Source organism: Moschus berezovskii, chromosome 11 (genome assembly GCF_049115385.1).
Source record: "Moschus berezovskii isolate FMDL1 chromosome 11, NW_MosBer_1.0, whole genome shotgun sequence".
Lineage (NCBI taxonomy): Eukaryota > Metazoa > Chordata > Mammalia > Artiodactyla > Moschidae > Moschus > Moschus berezovskii.
In genome coordinates, this window is record NC_142470.1 from 108718170 (window position 1) to 108737292 (window position 19123).

At 36.4% G+C, this 19123-nt stretch overlaps 1 protein-coding gene across 2 annotated transcripts in view; it reads left to right on the plus strand.

The window, feature by feature from the left end:
* The window catches only part of ZC3H6 (zinc finger CCCH-type containing 6), a 74503-nt gene that overhangs the window by 39503 nt on the left and 15877 nt on the right, over positions 1-19123 (plus strand). For both annotated transcript variants that reach the window (XM_055399010.2, XM_055399014.2), the window contains exons 3-6: positions 1065-1187; positions 6510-6762; positions 10532-10665; positions 18565-18681. In XM_055399010.2, coding sequence (XP_055254985.1) covers positions 1065-1187; positions 6510-6762; positions 10532-10665; positions 18565-18681 — 627 coding nt within the window. The remainder of the gene's footprint in view (positions 1-1064; positions 1188-6509; positions 6763-10531; positions 10666-18564; positions 18682-19123) is intronic.

Sequence of the window (19123 nt, forward strand, 5' to 3'; positions counted from 1 at the left end):
AAATGAGAAGTGTTCTCTTGAGCCAGAGCTGACTTCTGCTAGTAACACAGCAAATTTGGCTTTTAAATTGATAATATTTATTTCAAATCCTAACCAAAAAGATTAGATACTTAAGCTTGAAGTGTTTCATAGCATAATTATAAAAAGATCTTCATATCACCTATCAACAGAAACAGAACAGCACCACAAAACTAAACCCCAGAACATTTAAGAACAATGTAGAGGAAAACAGTCATCTTAAGTGAGGATTTAAGAATGGAATAGAGGAAAACAGATCCTTCTGTCAAAGTATCAAGAGCTCAATTTAGTTTGGCACATTTTTACTGAGTTTGTTCTAGACCTTGATGCTGGAAATGTGAGGATGATAAAATACGGAGCCAGTGTCTTTGTTGAAGAGCTTAAAAAATATTTTTAAAGAGGATGCTCAACCTGGGAAGGTAATTATTTTGACTAGATGGAGGAGATTTGGTGATCTGAACGAATGAAATTACATTCATGCTTGAAAAAACTTATTCATGATATTTGTCAATCACTATCAATTACTTGTGGTTTGCATTTCATCTTTGTTCAATTTTGTAGATTGGATTTATTTTATATTTATAATTTGGAATGTTTTGGTATCTTTTAGATTTAGGGTACTTATAAAATAGATTAAAAACTCTAAAGCCGTTTTAGGTTAAAAAAATAATAATTCATACTCAGTTCATGTTCTAGGACCTTTTTGGTGATGAGGAACCAATTTTATTTCCTTTAAGATTAACTTAAATTTAAGATACCTTTAGAGCATATTTTCTGTTTGAAGTCCTTGGGCCAAAGGGATGATGGAGAAAATGCTGCCATAAAATCTCTGAGAAAAGAGGAATATGTACTTTTCTTCAGAAAATTATAGAGAAGCTGGAGTGGAGGTGGTCTTTGGAGCAAGAATTTTTCAGTTAATACTTCAGAACCTACTAGGATAATATAATCTATCGGTTGGCCCCTCTGGTTGAAACAAGCTTATTCAGTTACTAGTTAAATTTTCTTCCTTTTGTAAATGTAACAGTTTTGGTTTTTCCTTCTTTTAGCATAATTCTCCATCCAGTGATGATAGTTCAGACTATAGCCTTGATTCAGAGGTGGAACATACAGAAACTTCCCACAGAAAAAGATCTGGTTTCTACAGAGATTATGACATTCCATTTTCTCAGGTATTTCTTTATTTTTATTGTCATAAAATATACATAGCATAAAATTTACAGTTTTAACTGTTTTTCTTTCTCTAAAAATTGAAGTAGAATTGACCTGCAACACTATGTTAGTTCCAGGTACACAATGTATTATAGTAACAGCATTCATTATTTCTGTACATTACACAATGATACCATCACAAGTCTGGTTATCAGACTTTCACTCATTTCACTTAGCATGATGCCCTGTGGGTCCATCCATGCTGTTGCACATGGCAGGGTTTCAGTCTTCTTCATGGTCGAGTAATATTCCATTGTATGTGTGCTATATGTCTTTATCTAGTCATCTCTGCTGCCACCTACAGAGATACTACATTATTATGTTTTCCCTGTGCTGTACATTTCATCCCTGGGACTCACTTATTTTACAACTGGAAGGCTGTACCTCTTAATCTCCCTGACCTATTTCTTTTATCTGCATTCCCCTCTGGCAACCACCTGTTCATTCTCTGTATCTGTGAATCTGTTTCTCTTTTGTTGTTTGCTCATTTGTTTGGTTTTTAGATTCCACATATAAGAGAAATAACATGGCATTTGTCTTTCTCTGTCTGGCTCATTTCACTTAGCATGATGCCCTGTGGGTCCATCCATGCTGTTGCACATGGCAGGGTTTCATTCTTTTTCATGGTCTAGTAATATTCCATCATATCTGTGCTACATGTCTTTATCCAGTCATCCATTAATGAACACTTAGGTCATCTTCATATCTTGGCCACTGTAAATAATGTAGCAGTGAACATAGGGGTGCATATATCTTTTCAAATTAATGTTTTTATTTTCTCTGGGAAAATATGCAGAAGTGGAATGCTGGATCATATGATAGTTCTAATTTTTAATATTTTGAGAAACCTTCGTACTGTTTTCTATAGTGGCTGTACCAATTTACATTCCTGCCAACAGTGTACAAGTGTTCCCTTTCCTCCACATTTTCACCAATACCTGTTATTTCTTATCGTTTTGATGATGGCCATTCTGCCAGGTGTGAGGTGATATATCCTTGTGATTTTGATTTGCATTTCCCTGATGATGAGTGATAGTGATATTGAGCATCTTTTCATGTGACTGTTGACCACTTGTTTGTCTTCTTTGGAAAAGCTCACTATTTTCACCATTTTAAAATAACAATTACTCAGTGACATTAAGTGTATTTACTGTGTTTTGCAGCGATCACTTCTGTCCGTTTCCAGAACATTTTCATCATTCTAAAGAGAGGCAGTATCTGCCAAACAGTAATGCCTTATTTCTCCCTTCTCCACTCCTGGTAACCACTATTCTTTCCATCTCTGTGAATTTGTCTGCTCTTGGCACTTCACACACTGTCCTTTTGTGTCTGACTTTTTTTACTTAGCGTAATTTTTTCAAGGTCCATCTATGTTGTATAGTATGTATCAGAATTTCCTTCCTTTTCGAAGCTGGATAATATTCCATTATAGGTATATACCACATTTTGTTTATTTATTCCTCTATTGACAGTTATTTGGATTGCTTCCACCTTTTGCCTATTGTTAATAATGTTTCTATGAATGTGGGTGTATAGACGTCTCTTTGAGACTGCTTTAACTTTCTGAGGAACTACCAACTGTTTTCCACAAAGGCTACACCATTTTACATTTTCGCCAACAATCCTTGAGACTTTTCTAATTGCTTCACATCCTTGTCAAACTTGTTATTTTCTGTTTTTTGTTTGTTTGTTTTGGATAAGAGCCTTCTTGTGCATATGTGTGCAGTTGTTAAGTTGTGTCTGACTCTTTGCAACCCCATGAACTAGAGCCCACCAGGCTCCTCTGTCCATGGGATTTTTCTGGCAGGAATACTGGAGCAGGTTGCCATTTCCTCCTCTAGGGGACCTTCTTGACCCAGAGACTGAATCCGCATCTCCTGCATTGCAGGTGGATTCTTTACCACTGAGCTGCCTGGAAAGCGCAAAGAGCCTTTTTGATGGGTGTGAAATGATATCTTTTGAATTACTGCCTTTTAAAGAGAAAAATTAAGCTTTCAGTTTCATTCTTTGCTATCTGATATTTAAAAAATATTGTATAATACATGCTACAAATTTCAAATCTTTGAACATAAAGAATACATCATGCATTTGTTTGCTAGGGCTGCCATAACAACATACCACAGACTGGTGGCTTAAACAGCAGAAATTTACTTTTCTCACAGTCCAGAGGCTAGATCTGAGTCCAAGATTGAGGTGCTGGCAGTGTTGGTTTTCTCTGAGGGCCGCAAAGGAAGGATCTGTTTGGTTTTTCTCCTTGTCTTGTAGACTTGTAGGCCTACTAGCTGCTTTGTCCTCATACGGTCATCCCTCTGTGCACGTGGATCCTTGGTTCCTCTGTGTGTTCAAATTTCCTCTTAGACAGAGAGCAGTCAAATTGGATCAGGACTCACCCTAACATCTTCATTGTGACTTAATCACCACTTTAAAGTTCCTTTCTCCAAACACTCTCACATGTTGAGGTATTGAGGGTTAGGGCTTCAATATATGAATTTTGTGCCATCTACCTTTTCAAGTGCAAGCGTTATTTGTTGTGTTTTAAACAGAAAAAAAAAAGTAAAACATGATATACTTTATATCTTCCTTAAGTATATTGCATTGTATGAGCAAGACTTCAATGTAAATATTACTTTGTGCTGGAAAAATCCTGGCGTTCTCGTGAGTACTGAGGAGTATTCAGGTCAGTGTGCATATATCTTAAAAACCCCAGACTGTCTGAGTTTTTGCAGCTGGGGATTACTAAGGTTTCCACTTTTTCCAGACTCTGGACTTCTCCTTTTGTTCCCAAAGGTTAAAAGGATAGTCAAAAGTATTGTTGAACCTGTCAGGTGATTTTTCATGATGGGCTAATGCTTTCAGAGCAAAAACAGCTCCAAGTACTGCTCACTTCTGGGGATTTTCAGCTATTCCATGATAATCATCCAGAAATCCTTCACTAATTTGTTAGCTCTCTGATGTCTACAGTGGTTTGAAAAAAAATATTTTGTCTACCTTTTCTGCATTTTTTTGGGAGAAGGGCTGATCTGAATTAAGTTACCTAATCTGTCATTAGAAAAGAAAGTTCAGGATCATTTCCTTCATATAAACTTTAGGGTTGACTCACTGACATTAGAAAGTATATCCTAAAAATCTCATTTAATGAGATAACAGTAGGTACTATATGAAACTTTTACTCTAAAAGGCAATAATAGAATATAGTATTAGCATCTAACTATGAAATTGAAGGACTTAATATGTTTTCCTTTTTTCTTCATCCTTGTTCAGGGTCTCCTGCACTCTTATTTCATATAGGCTATAATGATAGCCTATATTACAGAAACCAAATCTGCCCCCGTAGACATTCTAGCAGGTATATAGCCTAATAATCAATAAACAAAGTGATTGGAGAAACTATATCTTTTGGTAGAATTTATAGTCTTTTTGTTTGTTTGTTTCTTTTATCTTTCAGTTCAGTTCAGTTCAGTCGCTCAAGGGCTTTTAAAAATACTTGCTAGATCCTTGCTGGTGAGTGCATTTTGTTCATTCCAGATGATAAGCTTGTGAAGCACGAGGAGCTCTTCTAGAGAACTGGGGCTGCTCTGTAACCCCTCAGTCCATTTAGCACTTCCAGGAGAGCTTGGGTGGTGCTCTGATGCAAACACTAATCACTGCAGCAGGCACATTAGAGTCTGTCACTGCAGAAGGAGCCCTGAGATGGGAGATTTGCATCATTAGAGGGATAGGTTATTTGCAGTTGGGAAATCAAGGGAGGGATGAATTAAAAGTTTAGGGGTAATTCTGCTTGAAAAAGTAGGAATTATGGAAATTATTTTTGTAAAGGCTGTGAAAAATCAAGAGAACTGGATTAACATTAACGCTTAAAAGCTTTTATGGAAAGCATCTAGTTTCTAGAGAAAAATTCATAGTTGCCCGTTAACAGTAATCTTTAGTCATAAAGCATTGAAATATATCATTGAAAAATTAATATAATCACATTTTTAATAAAAGGAAATGTAAGTACCAATGAATTAATCTTCAGCTTAATCAAAGCAGTTATTTTTTGTTTTAATAGTGGCTTTTTGAAAAATGTAAATATAAGATACACTGCCTTTTGGCTATAATCCTAAATCCACTTCTGAATTTCTGAAGGGCTAGACTGAGAACAGTTGATAAACTTTAAAAACGTTGCTTTAAGAATGTTGGAAGTCTAATACAATGTCTTCAAAATTCAAAATCTGTTAATTGATTTTCTTGATTGCTTCAGTTGTATACTTTTTCTCTATTTTATAATTACTAGAAAGGACTTAATATTTCTCTGTATTTTATTAAAAACACAGTCTCATGTTGGTATTCTGCCAGGGTCGTATTTTATATCACATTTAAAATGTACTAAACTGAAAATGAGTCATGGTCTGACTTTTTCTAGATCCTCAAGTTGTAATTATGTGCAATTTTTTTTCTTGCTTTCTTATAAAAAAATTGACAAGATATGATAGAAGTAATGAAAATATTTCAGTGAATAGAGAAGTACGTGAATCCTATCACTAAATAAACTTATAGGACTACAATGTATTTTTTATTTTTATATACTTTAGTAAAAAGCAATAAAATTTATAATGGATCAGTTCAGTTCAGTTGCTCAGTCGTGTCCTACTCTTTGTGACCCCATGAATCACTGCATCCATCACCATTAAATGCAATAAATAGTTTCTAATGAGAAATTTATTCATTAGATGTTTTTCATTATTAGGGACATCTCTTTTTTCCTATTAAATCTCATTTTCTTTTTACAAATTTCACCTTACTTACTTTTTATTAAATATAATATGCTTAAACATGTCATTTGGGAATTTTTCAATCTTACGGAGACTATATTTTCTGCCCTTTCTCCAAGCTATTTTACTATTTTTTTCCATTTTCAAAAAGACCTCTTTGGGTTTTTGGAGAAGGAATTCGTGTATATTGATACGGATTTTAAAGTACTCTTGTGGATACAAATATTGAGGTATGGAGCATGAGAAATGTAAGACATGGACATGGAAAACAAAGTGAACAAGACACACTCAGCAGCAAGGTTTTATGAACATTACAGTGTTTAATAACATCAGAGTAGCATTTAGCTTTTTAAACTTAGTTTTAAATAGTTCCATAGATAAATTCTAACCACAAGACAGAACAACTCTCTTCCCCTTCTTTCTCCCAGATTTCTGGGTTGGGGGGTGGGTAGGGGAAGATGTCCTGTGTTACTCTCAACTCCTCTATATGTAACTGAAAAATCCTGACAATGGCTATTCATTTTCACTTAGCATGGACATATATCAGGAGGCTACACGGCATCAAAGAAGAGTCCACATAACAGAAAGTTTAAAAGTAAAGAATATGACGAGTACAGTACCTACAGTGATGACAACTTTGGTAGCTACAGCCAGGAAACAGAGGAAGATTTCGCCAGTCAGCTGAAACAATACAGGCAAGCTAAAGAAGCCTCGAATACTTCTTTAGGATCGTCTTTTTCTAAAGAACCAGGGAAAAAACAGAGATTGAAAGGAATTCAGCAAGGTAAGTTTGAAATTGTCTGGTTTTGACTATGAAAACTTTATTAAACAGGGAGCTATGAAGTGAGAACTTAAATTTCTTAGCCCTTTGTCATGGTCAGTTCACTCCTGTGGTTCCTGAATTTGTTTTTCTTTATTTTGTAGACCTTGAGGACAAACATCTACAGATATTTCAGTCTGCATGATATCTTAAAATTTTCATTTAATAGATTTCCTGATGCTTTTAAAGTATATAAAATGTATATACTGGGGTAGATTCATGTCAATGTATGGCAAAACCAATACAATAATGTAAAGTAAAAAAAAAATAATAATAATGTGGAGAATACAGTGGAAAAAAAAAAGAATAAGATTTAAAAAAAAAATGTAGAACAACTTTCCTGTTATGTCTTTTCCCCTCTCTTCTGTATGGTATCAGTATACTGAAAAAAAATTACCGACCCTTTTCAACTGTTACCTTGTGTTACTGTATATTTTAGACACTCTAAAGACAGAATCCTAGAAAGCTATTCTTTTATTAGAGTTTAAAATGTAGTGATCATCTTTGCTGTTTAAATATACTCAAGACTATAGACTTTTTAAATAATATATGTATTTTATTGAAGTATGCTGCTGCTGCTGCTAAGTCACTTCAGTCGTGTCTGACTCTGTGTGACCCCATAGACGGAAGCCCACCAGGATGTTGCAAGTACACAGCAAGATAATTCAGTTATACAAACACACAGATACTATTTTTGAAATTATTTTTCATCATATAATACAAGATACTGAATATAGTTCCCTATGCTATACAGTAAACCTAAATAAATGCTAGAAATCTAGCATTCTATTCATACTGAGCCAAAGAAGTGGAATCAAAATGTCATAATCTTTTTTGTTAGGTAAAAATTCATAATTTTTCTAAAATATATGTATTATACATGTTTATACATATGTATACAAAAGCTTTTCTACTATACTTGATAAAGGCTTGAGAAAGAACATCAAAAAAATAAAAAGAGATCAAGAAATTGGAAAACATAAACTAAATGAAATGGGAGCACTGAATATGAAATAGAAAAAGTGAAACAAACTAGATGAAAATAAAAGATTATCATATAGTCCAGTTTAGTCAGTTCAGTCGCTCAGTTGTGTCCAACTCTTTGCGACCCCAAAGAGAAGGACTGCAGCACGCCAGGCCTCCCTGTCCATCATTGACTCCCAGAGCCCACTCAAACTCGTGTCCATCGAGTGGGTGATGCCATCCAACCATCTCATCCTCTGTCGCCCCCATCTCCTCCTGCCTTCAATGTTTCCCAGCATCAGGATCTTTTCCAATGAGTTGGTTCTTCGCATCAGGTGGCCAAAATATTGGAGTTTCAGCTTCACCATCAGTCCTTCCAATGAGCATTTAGGACTGACTTCCTTTAGGATTGACTGGTTGGATCTCCTTGTAGTCCAAGGGAATCTCAAGAGTCTTCTCCAATACCACAGTTCAAAAGCATTGTTTTTAAACATGACTACTCATTAGAAACTTATCTGGAGTTCTGGAGAAAAAAAGCAATACCTGAGCATTTGTATTTTTCAAAAAGCTTTAAGATAACTCTGATATGCATCTGGAATTAAAAAGTGATTACAGGTTTTTCTGTTAGATCCTAGTTTGAGTGATATGGAGTTCTATTATTTTTCTCTTGACCAGTCATGATACAATGGTATTAAGTGAGTAATAGTTACATAATCACAAGAGTAAAAGATGTTGATCAGTTTTCACAATCAATAGCCATACAAAAAATAAAAGAATTACAACTGCAAGCCAAAATGGGAACAATGGGAACATAATGGATTAACTTAACAATATAAAATAACTACAATTTGGGTGGGGGGGAGTCAAGCAGAGTGATGTGGTAAATGGAAGTGCATACATGCGTATGTTTTCATCCACCCAACCAAGGACTATACACATTTTTCTGAATCAGAAATAAGAACAAAACCTAAAGAAATTTCTGGAATGATAACGTATTCATCTGTTATATTGAGGTACATCATCCCTGGGGAAACCAGGGCAAGTTTCCATAGAAATTATGGATCACATAAGGGTCAAATTAGCCTTAAAAATTGTCTGGTTAGCATGTCTGCTTCAAGAAAACTGGAGCAAGGTGAGGCTGAGGTGAAGTGGTGAAACCCAAACCCTACATAACTATCTTTTAATTAGCACTGAAAAAAAGAATCCATTATGAGTAAATTTAGTTATTTTTATGGCTTTATTTTTTCTTGATTTCCTAGAAAAATTCCTTTGGAAAATGTGAACTGGCTTTGTTGAACTAAAGAGGAAGTAATTTGTCTATACATGTGCTATTGTAATTAGTGCGTTTGTTCCTGGAGTCCAGACATAGTGGTGTCAGGAATCATTCCACTTGGGGAATAAAGGGAATGTGGAGTCCTTGTTCATCCCTTCCTACCTGGGGTTTTTCTCTTCAGACTCCTTCTTTTCGTTCTGTTAATGAATTGAGTATTGCGTTTTATTCTGAATTTCATTTTTTCCCCCAGAATTATGAAAGTACTATATGGTCAAATGCAGAAAACTTTTTCTATGTGTAAAAAACAATAACGCAGCAAAGATCAAAGATAAAAACAATTTGAATCTCTACACTCAGGGACAATTACTATTAATATTTTTGGCAAACATTCTTCTAGAATTTTTGATAATTATTTTTAACGAAAATCTATACACTGTTAAAACTCGGTTTTTTCCCCCTTTAACTGTGAATTGTATTTCTGTCATTCTTACGTTAATGAGTCTATTCTAATGTCTACATTCTAACAGATGCACCATAATTTATCTATTAAATTGCTGAATTTGTTTGTTAGTAATTATTTGAGATTTAAGTTGCACCCATTTTTTAAAAATTCTGCATATTTATACATATCTCATCTTGGCAAACATTTTTTTCCTAATAATAAATGCTGAAATGTGGAATTGAGTCAAAAGGCATAGGCACATTTGAAGATTTTTGACCCATATACCAAGCTGATATCCAAACAGGTGATATAGCAATTTATAACACTTCTGCCAGTGTGCAGAAATGCCAGGTTCTCCAAATCCCTACCACCGTTATTCTTTGAGGTGAAAATTGTTATGTTAATTTTTAATTTCTTTTAATGAAGTGAAATATTTTTTTCATGCATTTATTGGCTGTTTTGTAGATTTAAGATGATTGCAAAACTTAGTAGTTCAATATGACTTTGGTAAAACGAGAAATCACTTTGTATTGTAACTTACTACCCTAATATATAATTTTTATAATTTAAGTATCTGTTTAGATACTTTTACACATCAAGTTTTTCAAAAGTAAAAGACAAGTATAAATTTTGCTTGGCAATATATGTGATATCCAGAATTATCAAAAGAAACAATTTGCTACAAATTAATCACTAATACTTCATTGTCTTCCTTAGAGAGGAATGTAATATTTAATTCTCTTAAAAAACAGAAAATCTCCTTAATTGTGTATTCTAAGGAGAATTGAGAAGGATAAAACTAGATTTGACTTCTCCAGCCATGTATATCCTTGTTCCTTGCCTTCCTTATGTTGCTAACATCACTTGAGAAACAAAACAATAAGAGTACCTTAAAGTAAAATGTAAAGATGGAATTAGTTTTTTTCATTGAATCTACAGGGAAAAAAGAATGCACTGTACATTGTAGACTATTTAAAATATGCTGTTCTCTGTAAATTAGTAGGTTGGTGTGCTGTTTTATTTATAATATCTAGAGTACATTTTAACTTTTGTAGGTACTGAGCAGAGGGTTAAAAATTTTAATGTTGCTCGTGGACGAGGTTTGCTGAAAAAAATCAAACGCAAAGACCGTGGCGGAAGGGTCAACAAAGGGCCAAATGTGTTTTCAGGAACTGATGACTATCATGAGGTAATGAGAATTTATATATATTGAGGATTCTACCTTTTAACTTACTTGGCTGCAAATAAAGCATTGTGATTTTAATGCTACTTAACTAGTAAATGAAAAATTTCCCATTCAGATCAAATGAATATAGATGAATTCCAAAAAAAAGTTTTGTTTTACTTAGTTATGATATTAGTATACAGATGCATGTTTAGGTGACATTGAAATAAAATTGCTAAGTTTGAAAGCACTTCAAAATAAAATTGATATGTCTGAAAGCAAAAATTTTTATTCTGTAGGTTCTCTGTTGTACTTTTCTTTCCTAGGGGTCATCTTCCCTAGATGCAAATGGCAATAAAATGCTTGGTAGCTCAATACGTGACAGGACCAAGAAGGGAAACTGGTAAATTCACTTACTTATTAGAATTGAAATCCTTGAAAGAGAAGAAAGGAGGTATTGATGTTTGGAAGGATCAATTTATGAACCATGTGTATAGTAGAGACTGAACAAATGTATGTTGAATTGAACTGAACTCTGAACAAATACATTTCAACCTTGTAGTGACTTTCTAGATTAGAGTGATCCAATTTCTGTATTCTGCCATTGTTCCAGTAAGATTTGATTGAATTATGCAGAGCAAGGGTGGGTTATCAATAGCTGTAACCCTGATTGATAGAAAAGGGATAGTAACATTGTAATTGGAAAATGCTCAGTTTTCTTATCTCTGGGTTTGAAGATAACAGGCAAAGATTTTTTAATATACTCCTTAGTATTACTGTTTAGGGAGTTGCTAGCAAGTATGACCTTAAAAAAAAAGTTTAGGACCAAATAAATTTGTGAAACCCAGCACATACTACTCTACTCCTGGTGATTCTCAGTCAACATGAATGTTTAAAGGCTCTGAGCAGGTTAGGCAGAAAGAAGTCTGACTTTGCTCAACCCATCATTTCTAAAGTTTACTTGACCATGAACTCTTATTTTTCCCCACACCTACAAACATTCATTCTTAACTCACTATTCTGTGGAATAGCAGCTTTGCAAATAAGCTTAGAATTTCTGGGAAAGTATAACCTGTCTCTCCATCTTTCTAGGCACCTGTGGTTGTCTAGGATGCGCTGCTTTCACTAGACCAAATTAATGTGAATACCTTCTGAGTAAACCTCCTATATTCAGTACTTATACCCTATACATGAAAAAATATTAGCTTCTAAGAAAGTATGGTTTTGAGTGAGTTACTGCCTATCTCTGAGCTTCAGTTTGCTTAACCTGTAATATTAGAGTACAGTATTATATTAACTCTAATGGCCCCTTCAAGCACTAACATTTTAGATGTTTCCAGATCTAGCCTGCAACTAATAAATTTCTTAATCTTGTAATAGAAAATCAGAATAAATTATTTCTTGTTCATTTATCAGATTTAGGACATTTTTCCTTTCCTAAAGAATCTGCCTGTCAAGCAGGAGACAACGGGTACTGTCCGTGGGTCGGGAAGATCCCTGGAGAAGGAAATGGCAACCCACTCCAGTATTCTTGCGTGGGGTATCCCATGGACAGGGGAGCCTAGCTGACTATAGTCCATTGGTCACAAAGAGTCAAACACGATTGAGCAACTAAAGGGGTTCCCAGTTGCTGCTATGGTAAAGAACCCACCTGTCAGTGCAGGTAGACAACCCTGGGTTGGGAAGATCCCCCAAAGGAGGGCACAGCAACCCACTCCAGTATACTTGCCTAGAAAATCCCATGGACAGAGGAGCCTGATGGTCTACATAGTACAACTTGGTGCATTTTTCAGTGGGTTTTATTGGGGGGGGGGTCATTACCTACTATTTTTACTTTTTGATTTCAGAGTTATATTCCTCAGGTTGGCTCTTTGACTTCTCATGGTGCACTCTTTGGCTGCCTGTTTTATTACAGCCACAATCCTTGTGGAGAAGGCATATGTGAACTGGTCATTTATATCTACTTGTTCTAAGTGAGCCTAGAAATAGAAAATGTTTAAAAAAAATTTTCAGTTCAGTTGCTTAGTCATGTCCGACTCTTTGCGACCCCACAACCTGCAGCACGCCAGGATTCCCTGTCCATCATCAACTCCTGGAGCTTGCTCAAACTCATGTCCATCGAGTTGGTGATGCCATCCAACCATTTCCTCCTCTGTTGTCCCCTTTTCCTCCTACCTTCAATCTTTCTCAGCATCAGGGTCTTTTCAAATGAGTCAGTTTTTCACATCACGTGGCCAAAGTATTGGGATTTCAGCTTCACCATCTGTCCTTCCAATGATTATTCAGGACTACTTTCCTTGAGGATTGACTGGTTGGATCTCCTTGCTGTTCATGGGACTCTCAAGTCTTCTCTAACACCACAGTTCAAAAGCATCAATTCTTTGGTGCTCAGCTTTCTTTATGGTCCAAATCTCACATCCATACATGACTACTGGAGAAACCATAGCTTTGGCTAGACAGACCTTTGTTGGCAAAGCAAGGTCTCTGCTTTTTAATATGCTGTCTAGGTTGGTCATTGGAGAAGGCAGTGGCACCCCACTCCAGTACTCTTGCCTGGAAAATCCCATGGACGGAGGAGCCTGGTAGGCTGCAGTCCATGGGGTCGCTGAGAGTCGGACATGACTGAAGCGACTTAGCAGCAGCAGCAGCAGCAGGTTGGTCATAGATTTCCTTCAAGGAGCAAGTGTCCTTTAATTTCATGGCTGCAGTCACCATCTGTAGTAATTTTGGGGCCCCCCCCAAAAATAAAGTCTGTCACTATTTCCGTTGTTTCCCCATCTGTTTGCCATGAAGTGGGACCAGATGCTGTGATCTTCGTTTTTTGAATGTTGAATTTTAAGCCAGCTTTTTCACTCTCCTCTTTCACTTTCATCAAGAGACTCTTTAGTTTCTCTTTTCTTTCTGCCATAAGGGTGGTGTCATCTGCATATCTGAGGTTATTGATATTCCTCCTGACAATCTTCATTCCAGCTTCTGCTTCATCCAGCCCAGTGTTTCTCATGATGTACTCTGCATAGAAGTTAAATAAGCAGGGTGACAATATATAGCCTTGACATACTCCTTTCCCAACTTGGAACCAGTTTGTTGTTCCATGTCTGGTTCTAACTGTTGTTTCTTGACCTGTATACAGACTTCTCAAGAGGCAGGTAAGGTGGTCTGGTATTTCCATCTCTTTCAGAATTTTCCACAGTTTGTTGTGATCCACACAGTCAAAGGTTTTGGCATAGTCAGTAAATCAGAGGTAGATGTTTTCCTGGAACTCTTTAGCTTTTTTGATGATCCGACACATGTTGACAATTTGATCTCTGGTTCCTTTGCCTTTTCTAATTCCAGCTTGAACATCTGGAAGTTCATGGTTCACGTACTGTTGAAGCCTGGCTGGTAGAATTTTGAGCATTACTTTGCTAGCGTGTGAGATGAGTGTAATTGTGTGGTAGTTTGAACATTTTTGGCATTGCCCTTCTTTGGGATTGGAATGAAAACTGACCTTTCCAGTCCTGTGGCCACTGCTGAGTTTTCCAAATTTGCTGGCATATTGAGTGCAGCACTTTCATATAATCATCTTTTAGGATTTGAAATAGCTCAACTGGAATTCCATCACCTCCACTAGCTTTGTTCGTAGTGTTGCTTCCTAAGGCCCACTTGACGTCGCACTCCAGGATGTCTGGCTCTAGGTGAGTGATCATACCATCACAGTTATCTGGGTCATGAAGATCTTTTTAATATAGTTCTTCTGTGTATTCTTGCCACCTCTTCTTCATATCTTATGCTTCTGTTAGGTCCATACCGTTTCTGACCTTTACTGTGCCCATCTTTGCATGAAATGTTCCCTTGGTATCTCTAATTTTCTTGAAGAGATCTCTAGTCGTTCCCATTCCATTGTTTTCCTCTATTTCTTTGCATTGATGACTGAGGAAGACCTTCTTACCTCTCCTTGCTATTCTTTGGAACTCTGCATTCATTTTTTTTTTTTCTTTTAACCATCTGAGACACCAGGAAAGCCTTTTGGAACTCTGCAGTCAGATGGGTATTATCTCTCATTTTCTCCTTTGCCTTTAGCTTCTCTTCTTTTCTCAGGTATTTGTAAGACCTCTTCAGACAACCATTTTGCCTTCTTGCATTTCTTTTTCTTGGGGATGGTCTTGATCACTGCCTCCTGTACAGTGTCACGAACCTCCGTCCATAGTTCTTCAGGCACTCTATCAGATCTAATTCCTTGAATCTCTTTTTCACTTCCACTGTATAATCATAAGGGATTTGATTTCGCTTATACCTGAATGGTTTAGTGGTTTTCCTTACTTTCTTCAATTAAAGTCTGAATTTGGCAATAAGGAGTTCATGCTCTGAGCCACAGTCAGCACCCGGTCTTATTTTTGCTGACTGTATAGAGCTTCTCCATCTTTGACTGCAAAGAATATAATCAGTCTGATTTCGGTGTTGACCATCTGGTGATGTCCCTGTGTAGAGTCTTCTCTTGTTTGTTAGAAGAAGGTGTTTGCTATGACCAGTGCGTTGTCTTGGCAAAACTCTGTTTGCCTTTGCCCAGCTTCATTTTGTACTCTAAGGCCAAACCTGCCTGTTACTCCAGGTATCTCTTGACTTTCTACTTTTGCATTCCAGTCCCCTATAATGAAAAGGACAGCTTTTTTTTTTGGTGTTAGTTCTAGAAGGTCTTGTAGGTCTTCATAGAACCGTTCAGCTTCAGCTTCTTCAGTTGTTGGGACATAGACTTGGATTACTGTGATATTGAATGGTTTACCTTGGAAACGAACAGAGATAATTCTGTTGTTTTTGAGATTGCATCCAAGTACTGCATTTCAGACTCTTTCATTGACTACAAGGGCTACTCCATTTCTTCTAAGGGATCTTTGGCCACAGTTGTAGTTATAATGGTCATCTGAGTTAAATTCACCCATTCCAGTTCATTTTAGTTCACTGATTCTTAAAATGTCAATGTTCACTCTTGCCGTCTCCTATTTGACCACTTCCAATTTGCCTTGATTCATGGACCTAACATTCCAGGTTCCTATTCAATATTGTTCCTTACAGAATCAGACTTTACTTCCATCACCAGTCACATCCACAAATGGGCATTGTTTTTGCTTTGGCTCTGTTACCTCGTTCTTTCTGAAGTTATTTCTCCATTCTTCTCCAGGAGCATATTGGGCACCTACTGACCTGGTGAGTTCATCTTTCAGTGTCCTACCTTTTTGCCTTTTCATACTGTTCATGGGGTTCTCAAGCAAGAATTCTGAAATAGTTTGCCATTCCCTCCTCCAGTGGACCACGTTTTGACAGAACTCTCCACCATGACCCGTCCATCTTGGGAGACCCTACACGGCATGGCTCATAGTTTCATTGAGTTAGACAAGGCTCTGGTCCATGTGATCAGTTCGATTAGTTTTCTGTGATTGTGATTTTCATTCTATCTGCCCTCTGATGGATAAGGATAAGAGGCTTATGGAAACTTCCCATGGAAATAGAAAATGTTTGTAAATAAAATTTACATAGGTTTAAGACATTTATTTCTGTTTCATTGACTATGCCAAAGCCTTTGACTGTGTGGATCACAATAAACTGTGGAAAATTCTGAAAGAGATGGGAATACCAGACCACCTGACCTGTCTCTTAAGAAACCTGTATGCAGGTCAGGAAACAACAGTTAGAACCAGACATGGAACAGACTGGTTCCAAACAGGAAAAAGAGTACGTCAAGGCTGTATATTGTCACCCTGCTTGTTTAACGTATATGCAGAGTACATCATGAGAAACGCTGGGCTGGAAGAAGCACAAGCTGGAGTCAAGATTGCCAGGAGAAATATCAGTAACCTCAGATATGCAGATGATACCACTCTTGTGGCAGAAAGCAAAGAAGAACTAAAGAGCCTTTTGATGAAAGTGAAAGAGGAGAGTGAAAAAGTTGTCTTAAAGCTCAACATTCAGAAACCTAAGATCATGGCATACGGTCTTATAACTTCATGGCAAATAAATGGGGAAACAGTAGCTGACTTTATTTTTCTGGGCTCCAAAATCACTGCAGATGCTGATTGCAGCCATGAAATTAAAAGACACATACTCCTTGGAAAGAAAGTTATGACTAACCTAGACAGCATATTAAAAAGCAGAGACATTACTTTGTCAAAAAGGTCAGTCTAGTCAAGGCTATGGTTTTTCCAGTGGTCATGTATGTATGTGAGATTTGGACTATAAGGAAGCTGAGCACTGAAGAATCAATGCTTTTGAACTGTGGTGTGAAGAAGACTCTTGAGAGTCCCTTGGACTGCAAGGAGATAGGAGATCCGTCCTAGGTGTTCACTGGAAGGACTGATGTTGAAGCTGAAACTCCAATACTTTGGCCACCTGATGCAGAGAGCTGACTCATTTGAAAAGACCCTGGGAAAGATTGAGGGCAGGAGGAGAAGGGGACGGCAGAGGATGAGCTGGTTGGATGGTATCACCGACTCAATGGACATAGGTTTGGGTGGACTCCAAGAGTTGGTGATGGACAGGGAGGCCTGACGTGCTGCAGTTCATGGGGTCACGAAGAGTCGGACACGACTGAGCGACTGAACTGAACTGATCAGAGTAGAGTATAATCAGTTTCCTTGCGCTTTCATGGGATACACACGTGTATGTGTATGTGTATGTGTATATATATGTATATATGTGTATATGTGTGTATCTATATATACTTTTTTAAAAGAAACTCAAAGATTATGTTTTCCTGGTAGTCTGATACTTTTTTTTTTCCATAAATCTGGTGAATTGTATCATTCATCAGTTGTGAGCGCTGAGGATCAGATTTAACTTTACCTCAGATATTGCCTCAGATGTTTGCTATGAGAGATTTCAGTGGATTGTGCTTTGCTCTCCATCATCTAGCAGATTGGGGGGGAAAAGGAAAACTGATATCAATTCAGAAAAGTAAATAGTTATGAACCTCCTACAGTGTGCACAGCCCTGTGCCTGCTAGGAGCTTGAAGCGCAGCGCTGTTTTATAGAGCTGATACACTGGTGTTACTCAGCCTTCTTATACTTGCAGCAAAAGTTGAATAGGGGCATGAGGAGAACTAAGGAATGCAAGTAGGGCTATGAGATTTCCTATCATATACTAGTTTTTCTTAATTTTCTTAAATTTAAAAGTTAAAGGTAATATAGCCTCAATTTTTTTCCCTAAAGAAAGTACAGAATAACCACACATGCAAGCAATCTATGACTTTGTAGAAATTCATCTAGAGGAGGTAGGGGTATATATTCTTTTAGTTGTTTTTTTCTTTGTCTTTATTATTATAAACTCGGATCACTTTTTCACTTGGTAAGGTATTGTGAACATTTTGTGTCCCCAGATTGTCTTTCCATCTCATGATTTTTTAAACGACTTTATAATATTCTAAAAGTACCATAATGTGTTTTGTCTTCTAGTTTTAGATGTGTAGAGTATTTCTAGATTTTGTTTGTTTTACTTGTAAATAATTCTGCAATGGTTATTTTTGTGAATAAATCTTCATGTGCCTTCCTGGTAATTCCTTCAGAATTTTGTGTTGAAAAGTACAAATTTTGTGTCAAACAATATCAATATTTTAGGTTTTCTACCAACTATATATGAAAGTGCATATTTTATTGTGTCTTTGCCAAAACTGAGTATTATTATTAAGTTTAAAGTTTTCACAATTTTATTTTGAAAAATGTAGTTAGATGTCTTCATTAGAGATAGGATTCTTTGCAACTACCAGTATCAGTAAGCAGTTTTCCAAAAGCATGCTTGCATGCATCGCCTCTCTCCAGATAAATAGCATCATAATGTTCAGTCTTCACCACTTTTAATAATCAATGTGTACTGCTTTCTAAATCCATTTTAGTATGAATTTTAATGTCTTTTTTAATACTTCATATGTTTTATTTAAGTAAATTTTTTTCTTGCAGTATAGTAAACCAGGGAAAAAATGGAAGATTATGACTCAGGAATTTATTAATCAACATACAGTGGAACATAAAGGAAAACAAATCTGCAAATACTTTCTGGAAGGGAGATGCATCAAGGTAAATTTATAGGGGTATCATAAATCATTTTAACTTCTGAAATAATCTTTAAAATTTAAGGTCATTTTAGGGGGTGGTGAGTGTTTTCTCATATAGTTGGAATAAAACTAGTTCTTCAAAATGGATCTTGCATTGAATACTGTGTATCAGAACTCATATAATTATTTCTGGGACAATAATATAGTTTGTTGAAATCAGGTTTTATTTTACTGACACATGATGATGTGGCACGTACTGTTCAAATTGGCTTACTAACATTTAATGTTTTCATGTTTACAATGATGCAGTAAAGTTCAGTTACTGTTATTATTCTCATTTTAATCATGGTCAAACCAAGAGGTTAAATGAGTCCCCAGAGTAGCTCAGCCAGAAATGGTGAGTGCTGAAGCCAAGCAGTGTCCTCTGAGGTCGTGCTCACTGTTCTGCCTCTCAGCCCAATGCC